The sequence below is a fragment of the Eublepharis macularius genome, chromosome 1, assembly GCF_028583425.1.
Source record: "Eublepharis macularius isolate TG4126 chromosome 1, MPM_Emac_v1.0, whole genome shotgun sequence".
In the NCBI taxonomy this organism is placed as follows: domain Eukaryota; kingdom Metazoa; phylum Chordata; class Lepidosauria; order Squamata; family Eublepharidae; genus Eublepharis; species Eublepharis macularius.
The window spans coordinates 88102514-88123295 of NC_072790.1; the positions used below are offsets into that span (position 1 = coordinate 88102514).

The window sequence follows — 20782 nt, forward strand, 5'->3', positions numbered from 1 at the left end:
GTATGGTGGTGGCTAGAGATGGGCACGAACAGCAATACGAACAAAAAAAAGCCACAAACAGCGCAATCTGCTGTTCGCGAACAAGCTGTTCGTGAGGCCCTATTCAAAATGAACAGGTGGTTGTTGCAAGTCTTTTTCGTTGCTATTTGTCAAGCCAGACAGTCTGGCACCTGCAATTAACTCCCTTGGCAACTTAGGCAGGGATTGTCTAAACTCTGTCTGAACTGTTGCTCTGGAAACCCCAATCTAAGCCCAATTTAACTTGATAGGCTTTCAATTGTGGAGCTCCAAATTTGTTACAACAAGGGAGCAAAGACCAGGGGGGAGGGAGGCTCCCAGCTCTGGCTTTGCAGACAGTGGAGAGGGAGAGACACAGCTGCTGTTGGCATTTTGATAGAGAGAGTGCATTGGAGCTTGAAATTTCTTTGTGTGTGTTGGGATAGGGGTCTACCCCTTCAAGTTCCAGGGCTGCTGCCAGGCTCTGGGGCCAAGTTATTATTTATTATTAGTACCTTTCCTGGTGCCTGCTCAGGTCAGGTTTCTGGGAGTGGTGCAGTAGGGATCTTGACCAGACTTGGATGATGGCTGGCCCCCACGAACATCCAACCACGAACATGTTCGTGCACAGGTCATGTTCGTAAGTGTTCATGAGTCCCTGTTCGTGGATGGCAACAAACATCATGTTAGGGTTTTTTTTTCTGTTCATGCCCATCTCTAGTGGTGGCGCACAAAGGGCTGAAGTGCAATCCCTTTCCTCCTCCCCCCAGAACTTTGGGGCAAGGAAGTGAGGCCATGCTTCTGGGATAAGCTGGCCAGCCAGCAATCCCACACATCTAGGGCTGCCCTCTGTGCACTTGTTCTGGTGGAGGGCCCTGTAGCTCTTGTGTTAAAAATCTACAAATCAATTTAAAATGGTGTTAGAACACACTTGTACGAACCATTGAAGGCTGGTTCAATTGGCCCTTAGCCTGAAGGAAACGCGAGGTTATCTTTAAGGCTCATTTTGTTTGTGTGCAGCTGATGTTTGTTTTTAAGCTTTCTGTGATGGAAGAAAAGAACTTTACTTCCCTAGCTTTGTTATGCTCTTGACCAGTACCCCTGGATGCCTAACGTACATTTGTACTTACTTTTTCTTGATACTTCATCAAGCTATTTGTATTTTAAATTATTATACCAGTTGTAATCTGCCCTGACCCTGCTGATGCGGGGAGGGCAGAATATAAATTGAATTAAATAAATAAATAATGGAAGCAGTATGCTTCATCACCGCAGCCTCCTCATGCCTGTTATTCTTACAAACAGTCCCTAAATGGGCTAGCTTAAGCACCCCAAAATCTGTTGAAAGCTATTCAGATAACAAATCCTGGCTTCAAATGGGGAAAATGTGTTACTAGTCCTAATGGTATTAGTCCCAACCGATGTTCTAGCTGAATGCGGAATGTCCAACTTAGTAAGTGCAAACAAGATTATTACAAAAGGTGATTAAATGTCACATGTGCAACTGAAGAACAACCAAAGTCACTTTAAGCTTACCTAAATCTTCAGTTTAGTTTTATACATAGCATGCTCCAATGAGTGTCCAAACTGGGAAAGAATTGAGCAAATGGATTTCCTATGCCATATGACTGCAGCAAAAATAAAAGGGGCTGGACGGCCCTTCCCTCTTGGTTACCCAGGTGATTTTAAAGACAGCACAGCATCTTCCATGGGGCTTTCCAACATCTTGGGTCTCATGGTAGAAAGGGAGGCAGAGCTACTGTTCCTCTCTAAAATCTTCCACCCGAGTCCACCATCTCACTTCACTCATTGCAGAGCCAGTCATCCCCCACTGCCACCAGGAATAGGGGTGGGGAAACCTAGAATGTCTTACCATCAGGATTTGTAAGTTGTACAACACAATATTAAGATCAGGAAAGAACAAAGAACATAATGACTGTTTTCTGTGACACATTCTTTTATTTAGTTCAGGCCTTACCTACACCTTTTGCCCAGCAGATTCAGTTACCAAGTCCCTCTGTGTAAAACACAGGGCTTTTTATACTATCCTGCTGATTTTCCTTTCAGCCACAGCTAAAAGCACAGATATAATCTTGTATGAGGAGCACTTATGTTGTATTTGACCAATAAAGCAATCAACTTTGAAGAACTGAAATATTTTATTTATTTTAATGGTCTTTGATTTCAAAGACATTTCAAATAAGTAAACAGCTACTTATCAGAGCAAACAGTCTTAATGTAGCAAGCAATACTGTTATGTATAAATACAAATCAGTGGAGCACTTCAAGAATTGATTTTTATTTCTGCTCTAATAATATTGAGTCAGCACATGGTATAATCACCTACCTAAGCAGCATGATAACTCACCTCATGATTCTATACTTATACAAGCAAGTTCTTATTTTAGCACTTTAGCACATGACTGGTAAATTTATATTTAGCAGAACATATTCCCCACACATAATTAGAATGAGTATAAAGAAGAGACTGTAGTCTAAAATAGAGATGGGCATGAACAGGGGAAAAATTAACATGATTATTCATTGCCATCCACAAACAGGGATTCACGAACATGGACAGACATGCCATGTTCACGAACATGTTCATAGTTTGAGATTTGTGGAAGCCAGAATGGCCCCCTTGGGACTTAGCTGAACTTCAGCTGTGATAAGGAGAGTCCCCCTTTCATGTCATTTTCTCTTCACAGTGGCAAAAACTGGACTGTCTGCTGGAAGCTATTTTGAGAGGTTACAAACTGACCTTCCCAATGTCCAATACCCACCAAAGTTGCAGGGGACATAGTCCTCACTGTCCTCTGAAGACCCCCCAAGTTTCAGAGAGATTGGACCCTGGGAAAGACATGATCCATGGGTCCCAACCTTTCCTGTCATTTTCTCTTCACAGTGGCAAAAACTGGACTGTCTACTGGAAGCTACTTTGAGGGGTTAGAAGGAAAGCCAGAAGGTGTTCAGACAGAGTTCAGACAGTCCATGCCTATGTTGCCAGGGAAATTGATTGAAAGGCGCCAGATTGTCTGGCTTTACGAACAGCTGATGAACACCACAAAGAGGGCTTGGAACGAACACATGTTCACCAGGAACGGGGCCTCACAAACAGCTTGCTCGCGAACAGCGGATTGGGCTGTTCATGGCCTTTTTTTGTTCATATTGCTGTTTGTGCCCATCTCTAGTCTAAAATACTTTACTGAATATTCAGTACTGGTTTGCCTTTCAATGTGAAGTATCAAATATAACAAACAAAAATGCAAAACTTTGGCTCCTTGTATAAATAATGTATCATGCAGCTAATCGGCCTGATTTCATTCCAACAATGGGGCCAAGGCTACTATGGCAAGCATGTATGTAGCCCTGTACCTGAGTAGCTAAATTTTCTATACCACTTGGCAGGATAATACAGGATAACAGCTCTACTATTGGAAGGAAGAGTCCTGGTTTGCAGGCCTTACTTAGTCCTGACCCTTATTCAGCGGCCATGAGTGAGCCATTATTGCCCCTTTCAGATGCTGCAATCATTCATAACAGGAGTGTGCAATGCTCCCAATGCTGTGGTTGTCAATTTCTGTGAATAAGGTAATGTACCAAAGATGTATGGGCACTGAAAATCAGCCTGTTGCCCTATGAATATGAAATTACAGCGGAATATTGGAAGCATCGCTGTTAGTGTGACCTCCTGTCAGTGGGCCTCTGTTATGTGTAGTTGTAATGTCTGAAAAGAGATTTTCTCTCAGACGTCCCTACCTCACAGAGGATGAAACTAGGAAAAACACCATCCTATATATTAAATGCAAGTATACAATCCTGAGTTTTTTTAATGGAAGGCTGGGATATGATTATAATAACAAACAACATGCAGAGGATGGTGAGTTACTACTTGGCAATTTTCTGTGCCCAGCTATTGAATTATGCTATAAGTGAAGGATATAAAACATCTTAAATACAGGGGAGGAAGCAAAATAACAACTGAAATATTTTAACTTGGAGCTCAGAATACCATCTATGAAAGCTGTGCATCTGAGAGATATCTATGGAGTTCTGGTTTGAAAAAAATAGGCCTTATCTAAGGTGAAAGATGAACCTAGAAGGCATTTTATGTGTTGATGCTAGGAGCCAAGATTAATTTAGCCTCAATCTGAAGCTTTAATATTCCCAGAGTTGAACAACAAATCTTGCCAGCAAAAGAAAAGCTGCTTTATGATTCAACATTTCTATTTAAATGGCTTATAATTAAATGTTTGGCATCACTCAGAGCCTATTTAAAAGTACTCAAAACCATTAGCTTGATCCCTTAAAAACAAATTGAATGCCTCCTCGCCCCCGCTCTGAGAAGGAACACTGCCAATTACTTCCAAATCTTCTCATTTCAGGAAAGTAACCAAAAACAATGAGAAATTCAGTCATGTGCATAACTGTGCCCCCCCACACACACACACACACACAACACACACTCTTCAGAATTTATTTAAAAGGTAAAATCAATGTTAGGCAACTAGCCATAACTCCACAAAAACATGTTTTTCAGGCTTATCTTCATTAATCTTTATATTTTGGATTTGTAGTCCACCCTGCTAAACAGTTAACTGCAACACCATGTTAATACATTATTTCTTAATATCTACCTTGCTTTTCTACATTGGAGCCGTTTGCTAACAAGAAATGATAAAATGCATTCAAACGTTCCAACTTCCAAGCCATTAAAATGATTCAGTTATAGGTTATAGCATGCAATTGAAAACCTGAGCCACACAAGCGAGCCTTTAGAGTTCATGCTTTTCCTGCAAATGACTGAGCAGTATAGGATTCATGTGTTAATCTTTGTAAAGCTTAAAGTTTTCTATGAGAAACGAGAGAACGCTGCTTATTGGAGCATAAGTGACTTATTACCCATTGTGATCTGCATGATGTGTACAGTCACACTAACGGTCTCCTGTCTTTCCTTTATAGGTCTCGGTGGAGCAAAATTTATCTCATTTGAGGATCGCCAGTGGCACAGTAACTGCTTCAACTGTGGGAAGTGTTCCAGCTCTCTGGTAGGGAAGGGATTCCTTACCCAGCAGGACCAAATCCTCTGCTGCAAGTGCAGCAGCACCGTATAGCTAAATAAATCCAAAGGCAAATGAATTCTACTATTCGCTTTAATAGTTCAGCAAATAGAAAACCTTCTAGAAAGTATAATCATTGTCTAACCAGGCAAGCCACTTTCTGACCCTGCTTCTGTCATAGTTGTGTACACCCCTGGTGTCCCGTATAGTCACTTTACATAAGAAGGGTCATGCTAGTAAAATAATGTCAAAGCTGTTACAAATTATTAACCTGAAAAAATGGCTCCTACTTCTTCTACTTCTCTGTTGTTTGGCGGACAAGAATGTTTAGATTGCAGTACAAGCCAAATACTATGTATAAATCCTAATAAAGAGGGATTATATGATTAGTGGTGGTGGTGGAAAATACAGTCAAGTTGTAGCCAACTTAGGGCGGCCCCTACTGGGCTTTTCAAGGCAAGAAGGGACTAGCAGAAGTGTTTTGACATTGTTTGCCTCTACGTAGCTATTGAACTCACAGATTGGAGTTTTTCTAGCAGCACAAGATTTAGCAGCTCCCTTATGGCTTTGGAGCAAGGGGTGGGGGTGCTGACATTAAATGTGCCTGTCTGTATTCCCTCTCAAAGCCAAACCATAATAATATAATTCCTTGGTGAAACAGGACTCGATCGAAGCAAGTTTCAGGTGGGTATCTGTGTTAGTTCTAGAAGAGCAAAATTCAGGTCTAGTAGTACCTTTAAGACCAACTAGATTTCCAGTCTTTAAAGTGATACTAGATCTGCCTTACACAGGTTGGACACTTGTCAGCTTCCCTCAAGTTTTGATGGGAAATGTAGGCATCCTGGTCTTGCAGCTGTAATGGAGAACCAAGCTGTAAAACCAGGACGCCTACATTTCCCATCAAAACTTGAGGGAAGCTGACAAGTGTCCAACCTGTGTAAGGCGTCTCTTGTAGCTTGGCTCTTATAGAGGAGAACAGTTATACACAGAGACAATACAAAGACGAAAACTAGCATAGACAGCAACTGTCCCATTAGTGGTTATTGACAGGCAGACACACATCCTGAGGTCACAGCCTCCCTTGATTATTTGCAAAGCCAAAAAGTGCAATTAATTTTAATATCAAAATTAGTCAAAGATGTATAAAACAATCTGCACTGTGTTTCCACAGCTTTCCTCTGGGAAAATGGTAAGTGTTGGCAGACATGGCTGGAGAAAGTCAGTCAAAACACAAATAAGGAAGAGAGTTTTTGATGGGCTCATATAAGAGCACATTTGTCATGGTTCTGGCAGGCCCAGAAGGAAAGGATCACCGTACATTCTAATGCAGAGAGACCTCCTCACTTTTTCTCTTACTCTGTTATGCCCCATCTCTCTTACAGACTCTCTGAAAGTCAGTTGGACACATTAGAAATTTGAAGATTTTAGCTCAAGTTTACTGTGGTACATTTTTATCCTGCCCTTACTGCCATAATCTTGGGGCACCATATGTAGTGCTTCCTCACTTCATGTTATTAATCTGAGAGAAAGAATCACTGGCCCAAGTGAGCTTTATGTCTGTGGTATTTGAATCTCAGGGCCAAGCTACACATGACGAATGACACTTGAATGGCAAGTGTATTTCTCCCTGTTCACTTGCCCTCCACTCAATCCACTTGCCGTTCAAGTGTCATTCGTCATGTGTAGCTTGGCCCTCAGTTGAGTGTGACATTTTGACTCCTATACCACACTGTCTGTCTCTAAGAGCTGGGTTGCATGGGGGAAAATCCGTTGTGCTGGTACTTAGTTTTACAGTTTAAATGTGGTCCAAATGTAACACCAAGTCATGTTTTGATACTGCATGAATGAAGCAAATTCTGCCTTGAGATCCTAGTTTAGAACAGCAAACAGTTTTTCCAGTTACAGTGTAAATGGCAAACTGTGGGTGGCATTAAAGCAAAAGTCCTTGTGTCTCAAAATTCACACTCCACCCCTAGTGGTTTCACTACCTCTTTGTACCTGCAAGCCATGTATCTCTTCATCTTTGTTTTCTCCATCTGCTTGACTTTCATTTCTAAAACAATTGCCCTTCACTTTTACAAGGTGTCAGTTATCAAAAATAGAACTAGGTTGCAAGAACTAAAAATAAGAATCATGGAGTGAGGCACATGTGCACTGTCATTTATAAGAATGGAGAGCATTAATATATGTCAGATGGTTTGCATGTTCTTAAAATAAAGTTAACCTAATTGTTTTTGCATCACTGTTCACCTAAATCTCTTGTTAAAATAGTCTTCTAAAAGTCTCTAAAAGGGAGAAATGAATTGTGCATGTTGAGAGGGGGGCGCTGACGTCCGATTTTGAAATGAAGAGAAAAAAGTTAACGTTTTAGAAAACTGTATTCCTCTAGAAGCTTTTGTTTCATATGTGAATCTTGCTTTAGCATTTTCTACTTTTCTGACCCATGAGCTTAGGTAGCCATAGGAAAATCTCAAGTAGGATGGTCAGGCATCCTGCTATATCTGGACACTTCTCAGCAACCTAATTTGTTGCTCACCAACACCTGAAGTGCCAGCAGAGAGAATGAGAGAGTGTACTGGTGCACTGACATTACTTCTGGTGAAAACCAAACACAACATCATGGGATGCTCTAGGATATGCAAAAAATCTGTAGTTTTATCATAGAGTTTTGGAAAATCCAAGAACATCCCATGATGTCACTTCCTGCTAAGATGGGAAGTGACATCAGCATGCTAATGGGACACTGGCATGCTAATACCCACCCTGTAAATGTTCCTGAGTGTTGCCAGCTATACCCTGGTGTGACAGAATCAGCATAAAAATGTCAGGAAGATTGGATGATTGACATATCACTTCTCCCTTCTGTGGCAATAGAATGATGAGCTGATGTTTGGTGCTAACAAAGTGAGATTGACAGAGAAAACTGAAGAGTTGGAGCCTGGGATCTGATGAGAGGGGAGGTCACACTGAAAGTCTGAGGAAGAAAGGGAAAGATGTACTCTTTCTGTGAAAACAAAGTTTATGAAGCTCTTTTAGACCGAGTACTAGAGTGGGACAGCCAGCCCTAAAATTTTACTGAGACTCTAGAGATCTGAGAACTTATAGTTGGCCTGGGAAGTGGGTAGAAAGGAGTCTCCCTTTTGGCCAAAGGAACAGGGTTAGAGCTTTTATATAACTCCTACCCAGTATCTGTAGAGGGTTTTAACTCAGTGGTGTACACTGAAGTCTGCAGTAAAAGAGAATAGGTGCTGTGTGTGCATAAATTGGAGCATCTGTTCTGAAAAAGGGTGACAAAGGAGGAATTGTACTTTAAAGAAATCAAGTCTGATAACACCAGCCTCTCTCACCTAAGTCAGAAACCATAAGAAGCTCAACCATACCCAGTGTTTTGGACCTCACATGAATAGAGTAATCTGTGCAAAACCCACCTACTTACTGAAGCTTTTAAGTACCTGCCTACAATTCTACCTATCCAACCTACCTGTGAATAAACTTTCTGTTATCTTTCAAACTTCAATAAGCCCTGTGTGCCAGTTTAGTTTCTGAGGAAAACATAAACCCCAGTCTTTCCTTCTACTTAAGCTTGGCTGGGTAACATTACAACCTATACGTTCCTTTAGAGTGGGACAATAAAGAAAGTTAAGTTACAGGCATGAACATGCTACTGAAGGCTTCCCAGCCCAGGAGACAGCTTCATAAGCTTTGAGAGGAAGATTTTACCTCAAAGTAGGCAAAGGACAGCACCCACAAGAGAAAGAAAAGCGTTTGCAACACTTGGCAACTCTGATCTCAAAATATCTTTATTTTGTTATGAATTCTGACATGCATTCAAATGTAGATGCTATCCATTGCTTTTAAAGGGCTGTACATTAAGATAAACATGCTCGCTTTGGCCAGACTGTATAACAACTTGAACAAATAGGCCTTGATAACTAGAATTAGACAGAAGATGAATTCAAAATAATTTCTATCTATCTATCTATCTATCTATCTATCTATCTATCTATCTATCTATCTATCTATCTATCTATCTATCTATCTATCTATCTATCTATCTATCTATCTATCTATCTCTGCTTCAGAAACTGATCCTGCCAAATTACTTAGCACCTCAATTATTTAACAAGAAACATTTTTCACTAAACACATTCAAACTTTCCTCCTAATGCACTTCACAAACATAAACATGATATTTAACAAGCTGCCAAATGACCAGGATAAAAACAGACTTGGTTTAACAGCATTTAATCTGAATTCACACTATCTAGTCTCTACAAATCAACCAAACTTCAGAGCACCAACACAAGAGGTAGTAAAAACGTTGGCCATCCTAGATTTGTACTGACATCTCATAAATGTCTTGAAGTGTTGTTGGTCCAATATTTTCAGTTGGTTTTTAATGAAGAACTGAACTTAAAGAAGAATTGAACTGGTAAGACAATTATCTGATCTAACAACTTCCTTGGTGTGGACCAGCCTGTTCACACGGCTGCTTTTTAGTCCTGTGATTTGTCAAACCATTCCTATCATTCATTACAACGTTAACACATTATTTCTTATGGTTTGTTTCATCTCCAAGAGCAGGCAATTCAAAACAATTACTTCAAGATTTATGTTTATTTTCAAATTTCTGCAACCCATACCTTATTTTATTTGTTCGCCGAATGTCCTAGCTCTTGTTCATATTGACTTGCACTGTGTAGTCCACCCAGGGTCTCATTGAGAAAGGAGGACAGTAAATAAATAAGTAAATATTCATTTCACTTTTATTGTGATCAACATTTGAGCACCAGGCTTCAGAATTAACTTCTGAAATACAGACATCCTTTACACAGCAGATCAGCCAGAGTGCTGGTGCCCTTCCTTTGTGGTGGACTTTGAATTGGAAAGTATCCAGGGCTCATAAAAATGTGTTTATTACCCTTTAAATCAATCAGACAATTAATCAACGATATGTGTGTCAACTTATATTAATCAGGATAACTTCTAGCTTCAGAAAGCTGGATCTGATGGGTTTTTTTCTACCTTCCAAATGGCTTGTAGGAGAGATGGGCATGGCCGAGAGAAGGGGAGGATTGGCTCGGACAGTGGTTCTTCCTCCACTCCACCCTCCCTCTTCTGCTACAATTTAACTCATCCAAGACCCAAATCTGTGTAATTGTTCTTTTGCTATCGAACCAGAGACTTAGGCTCCCAAGTAGAACAGCATGAGCCCTAGATGGTCCAAGTGGAGGGAAGAACCCATACATTCCCATCCTTCACAGTCATCCCCGTCTCCCCCTCCCCTCCCCCAGGCTCCTGACCAGCTTTGAAAAGCACAAGCTTTGAAAAAAGAGACTTAAATAATAGCAGAGGATGGTGAGGGGGACATGCTGCCCTAGCCAATCTATTCCCTTTCCAAGCCACTCCCAGACTTCAAGGGTATGTATCCAGACCCCAGACATAAATCTTCCATTTGATAAATAGCAACTCTATTCCTATAGCATTCTTCTGAAAAAGTTGTAGGTTTTTAACTGGCTCATAATACTGGGATTCTGTGCTTCTTCGACTGAAAGGCAACAGACAGCAGTCACCTTCAACACCATGAGAAATACATGCGGATATTTCTCATGGCCTAGTCATTCAAAGAGACAGGAGAAAGAACAGAGTCAGAGAAATCAGAACCAGAATAAATGGGGCTTAGTAACTCTTCCGTTATTTTTAAAGTGTGAAGCAAGGCTCTTAACTTGAGAAAGTGTCTCTCCAGTGAAAATTGTCACTTTTATGGATACAAGCTTGGAGCCCTGTGCTTTATCAGGCTCTGCTCCCAGGCACAGCAATGCAAATGCAAAATCTATTTTTAATGCCACATATTATAGCTGGCAGGAAGCAAGAACTCCTTAAAGAATAAGGATTTTCTACGTAATGTCAATGCTTAAGAATTTATACTCAAATTAGGAATACTACAGGCAGTGATACATTGTATTATTAAGGAGTGAATTGTGCATCGTATTTTAAGCTTTAAAAAATGGATAGATTGCTGCATGCATAATTGGGCAGAGAGTGGCAATCTAGCCACATCAGGTTCTGTCTTTTATCCACTAGGTGGCATAACATTGCTACTGTCAAGGCAGCAGGTTCAGTTCAGGTTTCAAAGTTATCACAGTTGTATTGAAAGAAAGCTGATAGGGAAAAGAAACAAAAAGAAAATTAAGTTTGCAGAGGACTAAATAGGCACAGTTCTGTTGACTTCCACACTGCTAATATTGATTTATACCAGCTGTGCACTTGGTGTGATAATTTTATTAAAAAATTTCCATCTATCATGTTTCAGTATTATGAACTTTATCTCGGGGATTAAACATCTCTCCTAATTCATATACTGTTAATGCCTCATAGCTGGGTACCATAGAAACTGATACACAAAACCTTGAGAGAGTATCTGACTGTCAGCATTCACACCATGATTACTGTTTCTATTTATCATGGAAGCTTTGCCTGACTAATGCAGATACACCTGCATCAGCGGAACCAATGGACTGGTGGCCCAGTTATGCAATAACATAAGCCCATATGATGTAGAACTTTAGAATTCTCAAAATGGAAATACTAAAACTGCCTTACTGGATTGGATTAAGAGCTCATGTAGACCAGAATTGTTTCTGACCATAGCCATTTGAATAAGAACAGCCCTCCTGGATCAGTGATCCATCTAGTCTGGCATTCTGTCTCACACTGTAGCCAGAACAGTTGCCCTGGAGGACCAATGAACAGGGAATAAAGGTCAAGGTCTTCCCCCTGATGGTTGTTCCTAGCACTGGTATTCAGAAATTTGCTGTCTCTGCATATGGAGATTTCCTTACTCAACAGGCCATCTGTGCTAAAGGCTATCACTACATAGTCTGGTAGTAAATTCTACAAATTAATTACTTTTCCAGGAAGGAAAATTAGAGGTCTCCTGTGTAATAAAGAGTTTACTTATGTGGTAATTGGCCCTTGAAGTCCTGCCTCTCCTCCGAGGCTCTGAACCAATCCTTGTGATTTTGATCTTGTGTCAGGGTTGCCAGGTCCCTCTAGTCCCCTGGTGGGGGACTGGGAACCTGGCAGTCACCCTCTGTGGTGTGCGGCGTCCCTTCTTGCACGCATGCGCTCCTGGTGTCACTTCTGGGATGTCATCATGCGAGTCAAAGGGCGGCCCAGTGTACACTTCCATGCTTGCCGAAGGGCTAGATCCCCTTCCCGTGGGCCTGAAACGGGCCCATTGTGGGGTGTGAGGGCACACCACGGCAGGGTGCAAGGGTGTGCCAGAGCAGGGTGCAGGGGCATGCCACGCCACCCAGGGGGGTGCTGTGCCACCAGGAAGGCACCCGGGGGGCACCCCCTGCTAGCCAGGTAAGTTGGGTCAGGGGGAGGAACAGGGGATCCCCCACTCCAGGCAGGGGATTGGCAGCCCTATCTCATGTAAATTCAAGTGATTATTGCCAACCAATCAAAATCCATAAAGCTCCACTGAATGGGAAGGGCTGAGTTGTGGTTGTGGTAAAAGGTTCCAGGTTAAAAAGGAGAAGGAACAACTTTTTTCTAGACAGGGAATTTGCAACTCTAGATAAGAATGCCAGTTTTGCCAGTTTTATATTGGGCTTTCAGGTAGGATTTGAGGTTGGTTTAGGAAAGAAACCTTATTTTAGGGAGATCAATAAGGGACAAACTAGATGTGCAGGTTTTTAAAGAATTGGGGAACCCAGACCCAACTCTTTAAAAACCTGCATGTCAAGCTTGGCCCTACGTATCCTGTTAAGGGCCTGACATACCCGCCTTACATGTGCAGGTTCTATGGACAGGAGTTCTATGTATAATAAGAGTACCCTTGAACATGAGTAATAATTCTGTTGGTTGTGCTAAAAGGTTCCAGTATTTATTTATTTGTATACCTCACCTTTCTCCCCAGTGGGGATGCAAAATTTTCCTCTCTTCCAGTTCCTCCCCACAACAACCCTGTAAGGTGGGTAGGTTAGGTTAAGAATTTGTGATTGGCCCAAGGTCAGTATGCATGCTGAGGTAAGCTGTCTGGAGGAAGTGGAACCAAATTTCTCCTCAGTGATTATTTGCATTAACTGAGATTCAGTTACAATGTATTAATTCCCACTAGTAAAACTTGTAACCTCTGGGGGTTGTGAGCCAATTTTACTGAATATACCAAGGCATTCCTCACAAGACATTTCTTCATTTGTCTCCATCTCTGTCTTGTCTGTCTAGTCAACTATCTACGGAAAGTGGATTTATACCATGAAGGGAGTCTAGAGGCCTGGAATAGAACAACCTTGGAAAGGAGCATGAAACTATGGAGGAACACAATTGTATGGCCTTGTGTAGATTAGAAGAGCTGTCTAACTCATATCAATATATACAATGTACTAAGACCCAGGTGCAGAGAGTATCTGAGAATGACAGGAATATCTAACTCAAAAATAGAATACAAGGATAGATGTATTTGTCACGGTCCAAAAGATATTCATATGTATGAGAAACCTGTAATCACTAACTTTACATAGCCTTTATTAAGATACAAGAATGAACTATTTTATATATTTTAAGAAGCTGTTTCAAATATGGATAACCTTGTCTGATGTTTGAAGTTAAAAGATAATGAGTTAGCCAAGAATGTGAGTGCCTTTGAAGCAGGACAGATAGCTATTGTAAGGAGATGGTTCTGAAACCCTATAAATATGACAAGTTAAATTGATAGGGAGCTTCCTCTTAAAAGGGGCTCCTTGCTAGGGTTGCCAGGTCCCCTCCCCCTCTGGGCAGGAGGAAAGAGACCTGGCACTTACCTTTACACGTGTGTGCTCCCAGGAAGTGACATCATCATGCAGGGCCTCATGCTGCCACTGGGAGCACTCCTGCACTCTGCAGTGGGCCAATTTCAGCCCATTTGGGGCCAAATCAGGCCCGTTTGGGGCATAAATTGGCCTGCTGTAAAGTGCAGGGGCTCTCCTGGCAGCACTCCCACACTCTGCAGCAGACCAAATCAGGCCCATTTGGGCCCGAAATTGGCCTGCTGCAGAGTGCAGAAGCACTGTTAGGGAGGCACAACAGACCTGAGAGTGCTCCTGCACTTTGCAATGGGCCGATTTTGGCCCCAAACAGGCCAGATTCAGCCCACTGTGGAGTACAGGAGTGCTACTGGGAGGGCCCTGGAGAGCTCCTGTGCTTCACAAAGGACTAATTTAGGCTGCAAATGGGCACAATTCAGCCCCAAATGGGCACAATTCAGCCCATTTGGGGCTCAAATTGGCCGACTGAAGCATACAGGAGCATACCACGCTTGCCCAGGAGCATGCCTCAGGAGCAGTGTTCCCCCCATCTTTTTCCCCACCAGCCAGATAAGCAGGGCCAGGGGGGGTAGAGGGTGGAAGTGAGAGATCCCCCGCCCCCAGCAGGGGACTGGCAATCCTACTGCTTGCCTGTAACCTTCATATCTTTGAGTAAGATACTTTTTTGGACTCATGCAATCGCTCTCCTTTAATGATTTATGCAGTTATAACTGATGCATGATTTCCTGTTGATTGAGCTGATATTAAGATTGTTGAATAATTATGTTGTAATAATAAAGGCTTAAAATGGAAGCAAAGATTCTGTAATTGTATTACTTGTGTACAAAACCTGGTAACAAACCTAGAATGTTATCTGTGGTGTACCTCTTGCCAGGGGTTAAATTATTTGATGTACTAGATGCTTGTGGCTTCTGAAGTGCAGGCCTATATCTAAATCAGGCCTGACCAGAGTCATCCAGAACACAAAGACAGTGAGGGATGAGAAGATAGAGATGTGGTGTGTGTGTGGGGGGTGTGTCCTTGCTGATAGTAGTGGGAAATCTATTACAGTCCCCAATCTCATGGAGGGAAAGGGGGCTTGGGGAGAAGATAGTCTTTTGACTTGGTATGGATATTTTTAAGGAAGTCTATTTTAAATAATAATTCTATTCCTCATGGCTCATCAGGAGAAAAAAGCATTGCAGGGGTCCAGAAAGAGAGGAAGTTCTTCGCTAAGTAAAGAGGTATTTCATTTTGTCATTCCTGAATCTATTGCCCAACAATTCATTGGGTGTCCAGACTTCTAGTATTACAGGAGAGAGAAAAATGTTCTTTCTATCCACTTTCTACACTCCATGCATAATTTTGTAAACATCTATCCATTCATCCATATTGATGGATATAGATTTGAAGAAAAGGATTTTATATATTACTTTTGTATATCACTTATATGCCTTGCACTTTCTTCCTACACTCAGGAGCAAATGTAGTACTTGTAATGCAACCTGTAAGAATATGACACTTGAAACAAGAAGATCAAGAGAAGTATGCTGAAACTCTGCAAGAACTGAGAACTAATAATATACTGCTTGTAGAGCTGCACTTATGAAGTATTATGCATATGTTATATTATTCTATAAATTCCAAAAGGAACCAGTTCCAGAGAGCTTTTTGTAGAAAACTGATTTGATGCAGCAAGCTGGTTTTGGGCTCCTCCTTATTTTCCTTAAGGCCGAGAAGGAAGTGGAGGAAAGGGCACAGAGGAAAATAGAACATCCCTTCTTACCAACAGACTTCAGTTATCACAGGGTACCAAGGTTGCCAGATTGAGACGCATTGGCGCTATTATGCCCAGAAGAAAGTAGGTGAGAGGTTAGAGGATGTCCTTCTAAATTGAGGACAAGATAAGGGGATTGCAGGATTTGGAATTCTCCCAAGTAGAAACGCCAACCCAGAATTGCATCTTCAAATCAGAACTAACCCTAGATACTTTACGAGCCAATAAGATAACAGATATTATAATATTGTAATATTGTTATGATTATCTGAAAGTATTAATTGTTTGACGCCTCTATTGTAAGGGGTTGAGCCTTTACACACAAGGAGACCATCTACTTCTGTGTAAGAAAAAGGGCTCATCCACTGGGTAAATAAAAACCATCTGTTTTGTTTCATTTCAAGAAGGACTCCTGGATTTTATTTTAACTTTTATTGTGGTTGGTCAGAAAAGGGAAAACGACCCACAAAGGTGCAAAATTTTGTACGTAACAATATCATAACCTTTATTGGCATAAAGTACAATAAAAACAAAGGATGAAGGAATCCGAGAGATAAGTGCCAAAGAGGTAATATAAAATCTCAGCCAGTCAAAAACCATGGTGAAATAAAAACAAAATTAAAAAGATACACAATAAGATCTAAGTAATATGAATAGAAATTTATTTATTTATTTATTTATTTGCATTTTTAGACCGCCCTCCCCATCAGACGGGCTCAGGGTGGTTTGACAACAAATTAAAAACAGTAAAAACATTATAAAAATATTAAAACATCGTATAAAAAACCATTAAAATTGGCAGGTGTAGAATATTAAATATTAAAATGCAGCATTGTCCTGCATGGGTGGTGGAAGGTCTTCAGTGGTATGGCCAGCGAGAGGACAGCCTAGCCCCCACCAAATGCCCGGTGGAACATCTCTGTCTTGCAGGCCCGGCGGAAAGATAACAAATCCTGCCGGGCCTTAGTTTCCTCAGACAGAGAGTTCCACAAGGTCGGAGCCAGAACTGAGAAGGCCCTGGCTCTGGTAGAGGCCAGGCGGACCTCCCTGGGGCCAGGGACCATCAGCAAGTTCTTAGTGGCTGATCGAAGCAACCTCCGGGGAACATATGGGGAGAGGCGGTCCCGAAGGTATGCTGGGCCCAGTCCGCATAGGGCTTTATAGGTCAACACCAAAACCTTGAACCGGACCCGGTACTCAACCGGTAACCAGTGCAGCTGACAGAGGATAGGTGTTACATGAGCCATAACTGGTGCTCCGGCAACCACCCGTGCAGCTGCATTCTGAACCAGCTGCAGTTTCCAGATCAAGCCCAAGGGAAGCCCTGCATAGAGTGAGTTGCAGTAGTCTAATCTGGAGGTGACCGTTGCCTGGATCACTGTTGTGAGGTCATGGGTCGATAGGTAGGGGACAAGTTGTCGAGCCTGTCTTAGATAGAAGAAAGAGGATCTAACAACCGCTGCAACCTGTGCCTCCATAGACAAGGAAGCATCCAGGACCACCCCCAGGCTCCTCACTCTCGACACCGGCATAAGTAGCATTCTGTCGAGAGCAGGGAGCCAGAGTCCCACACCCATGGACCCTAGACCCACATGCAGGACCTCCGTCTTCAAGGGATTCAATCTCAGCCGACTCTGCTTCAACCATCCAGTCACAGCTCCGAAGGCACATTCCAGGACATCTGGGGCAGAGCCAGGCCGTCCGTCCATCATCAGATACAATTGGGTGTCATCTGCATATTGATGGCACCCAAGTCTGAAACTCCGTACCAGCTGGGCGAGGGGGCGCATATATACATTAAATAGCAGAGGGGAAAGTATTGCCCCTTGAGGGACACCAACGGGTGGCGGGATGACAACTTCTCCCCTAGTGCCACCCTCTGTCCCCAACCATGGAGAAAAGAGACAAACCACTGCAGAGTTGTCCCTCGAGTCCCCACATCGGCAAGGTGGTGGACCAACAGGTCATGATCGACCGTGTCGAATGCTGCTGATAGATCTAATAATATCAGCAGTGCTTGGTCCAGCTGTCTATGGAGATCATCCATCAAGGCGACCAGCAATGTCTCCATCCCATGTCCCGGACGGAAGCCCGACTGGAAAGGATCTAGGGCATGAACAGAAAAAAAATGAACATGATGTTCGTTGTTCGTTGCCATCCATGAACAGGGACTCATGAACAACCACGAACATGGCCCTGTTCACGAACATGTTCGTGGTTGGCTGTTCTTGGGGGCCAGCAGGCTCTCCTCCAGCCATCATCCAAGTCAAGATCCCTATTGCACCACTCCCAGAAACCTGACCTGAGCAGGCACCAGGAAAGGTACCAACAATAAATAATCGCTTGGCCCAGAGCCTGGCAGCAGCCCTGGAACTTGAAGGGGTAGATCTCTATTCCACCACACACAAAGAAAATTCAAGCTCCAATGCACTTTCTCTATCAAAATGCCAACAGCAACTGTCTCTCCACTGTCTACAAAGTCAGAGCTGGGAGCCCCCCTACCCCTTGGTCTTTGCTCCCTTGTATAACAAATTTGGAGCTCCACACTTGAAAAGAAGACCTTCCTATCAAGATAAATTGGGCTTAGATTGGGGTTTCTAGGGCAATAGCAGGAGTTCAGACAATCCCTGCCTAAGTTGCCAAGGGAATTGATTGCAGGTGCCAGACTGTCTGGCTTGATGAACAGCAACGAACAGCAACAAACAAGTCTTGCAACTACCACCTGTTCGTTTAGAATGGGGCCTCACGAACAGCTTGTTCACAACAATGAGGCAGCAGCGATGTCTGTTATTTCTGACACCACCAGACACGCGTTATATAAAGATGTGCCTAGAACCCCCACCTTTTACGTACTCCCCAAGAGTATTTCAGGATTTCAGACAGGGCTGTAGGCATATGATCGGACATTTTGCAAATAGGGGTTATCCCATGCAAATTTTGAACATGGCCAAGAGTAGATCGGAGGCGGTGTCCAGAGACTCATTATTAGAAAAGAGAACACGACCACCCAACAATAGATTAATATGGCCATTAGATTATACACCCTTGGCTACCAAATTAAGAAGAGTAGTTCATAAACATTGGTCCTTGCTAACAGACATTCCTGGTTGCGAGCTGCCACCGGGACTTGCATATAGGAGAACCTATAGCATAAAAGACCTGTTAATTCATTCGACATTAGATCCTTCTGTCAGAGTACAAAGATCTTCTAGTGGGTTACCACCTCCGTGGGGTACATTTAAATGCACCCATTGTGCTTCTTGTAAATATATTTTTCAGAGTGACCATGTAAATATACCCGAATTGGGGGTAAAAATTGATTTGAGACCATTTGTCACTTGCCAGACCACGGGGGTAGTTTATCTCATCATATGTCCTTGCTCCAAACTTTATGTAGGGAATACCATTTGCCCACTGCGGGTGAGGATATTGGAACACATTTCCAGGATTAGACATCAGGTCTTAGAAGCACCACTAACCCAACACTTTCTGGAACATCAACATGACTAGAATGCACAGGGGCTAGAAATAACAGGGGCTACCATTTCAAAGGTCACAGCAGCTTGTCTTCCTTATTTTCCGTTTTTCTGGGCAAGAAAGGAGAGGCAATTCTTATAGGCAAATGACATTCATTTGTTCATTAGGGGGAACTCAACTGTCTGTTCAGTCATGGCAATTCTCTTATAGACCACATGAAAGAATCATCGTTATTGGACAGAGAGTTGAGCTCCTTTTAATGAGTGATGCCATTCACCTGTGAGAATTGCCTCACCCATCTTTTTTTACCTAGGAAACATGCAAAGGGTAAGAAAAGCTGCTGCAAGTGGCTGCAGTTTCCGGATTTGGGGTGTGAGTGTTGGAGTATAGGCCTTCTATAGACAAGTTGGTTCTGTTGGGATTCTCTGGCTCATTGTTGTGTCTTCTGTGTATTCCAATAAATGTTCACTTCAGAAAGTTCCTTCACTTCCAATGTGGCTCCAAAAAATACCAATACAAGGGTCTTCCTTTCAGTCTCTCCTCTCCTTAAGCAATGGATTGTTTGATGTGATTGGGGTAGTAGCTAGAGGCATGTAGATATGTTTGCTGATCTGTTGGTTTCTGATATAATGTGGTACTTATGTGTCCCTCGTGTATCCGTACTGCGGTGTTCAGGGAGTTTATTTCTTGTGTAGAGTGATTCATGCTTAGATTGATGGTGGGGTGGAAGTTGTGGAAAGTCTAGTGAAATCTCTCGAGGGCTTCTTTGCTATGAGTCCAGACAATAAAAATGTCATCAATGACTCTCAAGTAAAAGAGAGGTGCCAATGAGTAGGAGTTCAGAAAATGCTGTTCTAGGTTTGCCATGAAAATGTTGGCATACTAGGGAGCTAGGTGGGTGCCCATGGCTGTGCCACTGATTTGGAGGTGTAGGTTCTCATTAAACCTGAAGTAGTTAGGGGTGAGAACAAACATGCAGAGTTCAGTGGCAAGATCTGCTATGGTCTTGTCAGAGATGATGTTTCTAATGGCTTGTAGTCCATCCTTTTTTAAAAAAAATTTATTAGGTGAGTACAAGTTTACAAACATTATTTCAAATATTAAACCTAAATATCAATTCCCCCCCACCCTTTCCCTCCCCCCTTTTCTGGTGACTTCCAACAGTTTTCCAACCCATATCTTAATCTATAACTTATTTTTCTATTCTCTCTATATATAATTAATTCTTAATACATTAATAAACTAAATAATTTCCACTAAACTCAAGTCTATTTAAAATTTAAACTTTACTATAATTAAAACTTTTCTTTAAATGGTAAAGATTACTGTCCCCACTAAATTTCCCTAATAACTTTCAAATTGCCAGAGTTTCCCCTTCACGTCCCACTTTTTTTCCAAATACTCCTTCAATCTACCCCAATCCTTAAAAAATTCTTCAGCATTCTGATCTCTCAGCCTTCTTGTCATTTTATCCATTTCTGCCATGTACAGCAACTTTTGTATCCAATCTCCAATAGATGGTATTTCTCGCACTTTCCATTTCTGCGCATATAGTATTCTTGCCGCTGTTGTCATGTAAAATAACAATGTTCTGTGTTGTATAGGAACATCTTCCATATTTAAGTTCAGTAGCAGGAGTTCTGGGTTCTTTATTATTGAAGTCTGCAAAATCTCATTTA

At 42.1% G+C, this 20782-nt stretch overlaps 1 protein-coding gene across 4 annotated transcripts in view; it reads left to right on the plus strand.

The window, feature by feature from the left end:
• The window catches only part of FHL5 (four and a half LIM domains 5), an 84335-nt gene that overhangs the window by 24224 nt on the left and 39329 nt on the right, over positions 1-20782 (plus strand). For 2 of the 4 annotated variants that reach the window (XM_054980007.1, XM_054980095.1), the window contains exon 6: positions 4960-5045. In XM_054980007.1, coding sequence (XP_054835982.1) covers positions 4960-5045 — 86 coding nt within the window. Of the gene's footprint in view, positions 1-4959; positions 5686-13292; positions 13927-20782 lie in introns of those variants that run through there. The other 2 variants (XM_054980269.1, XM_054980183.1) reach the window with 2 other exon arrangements.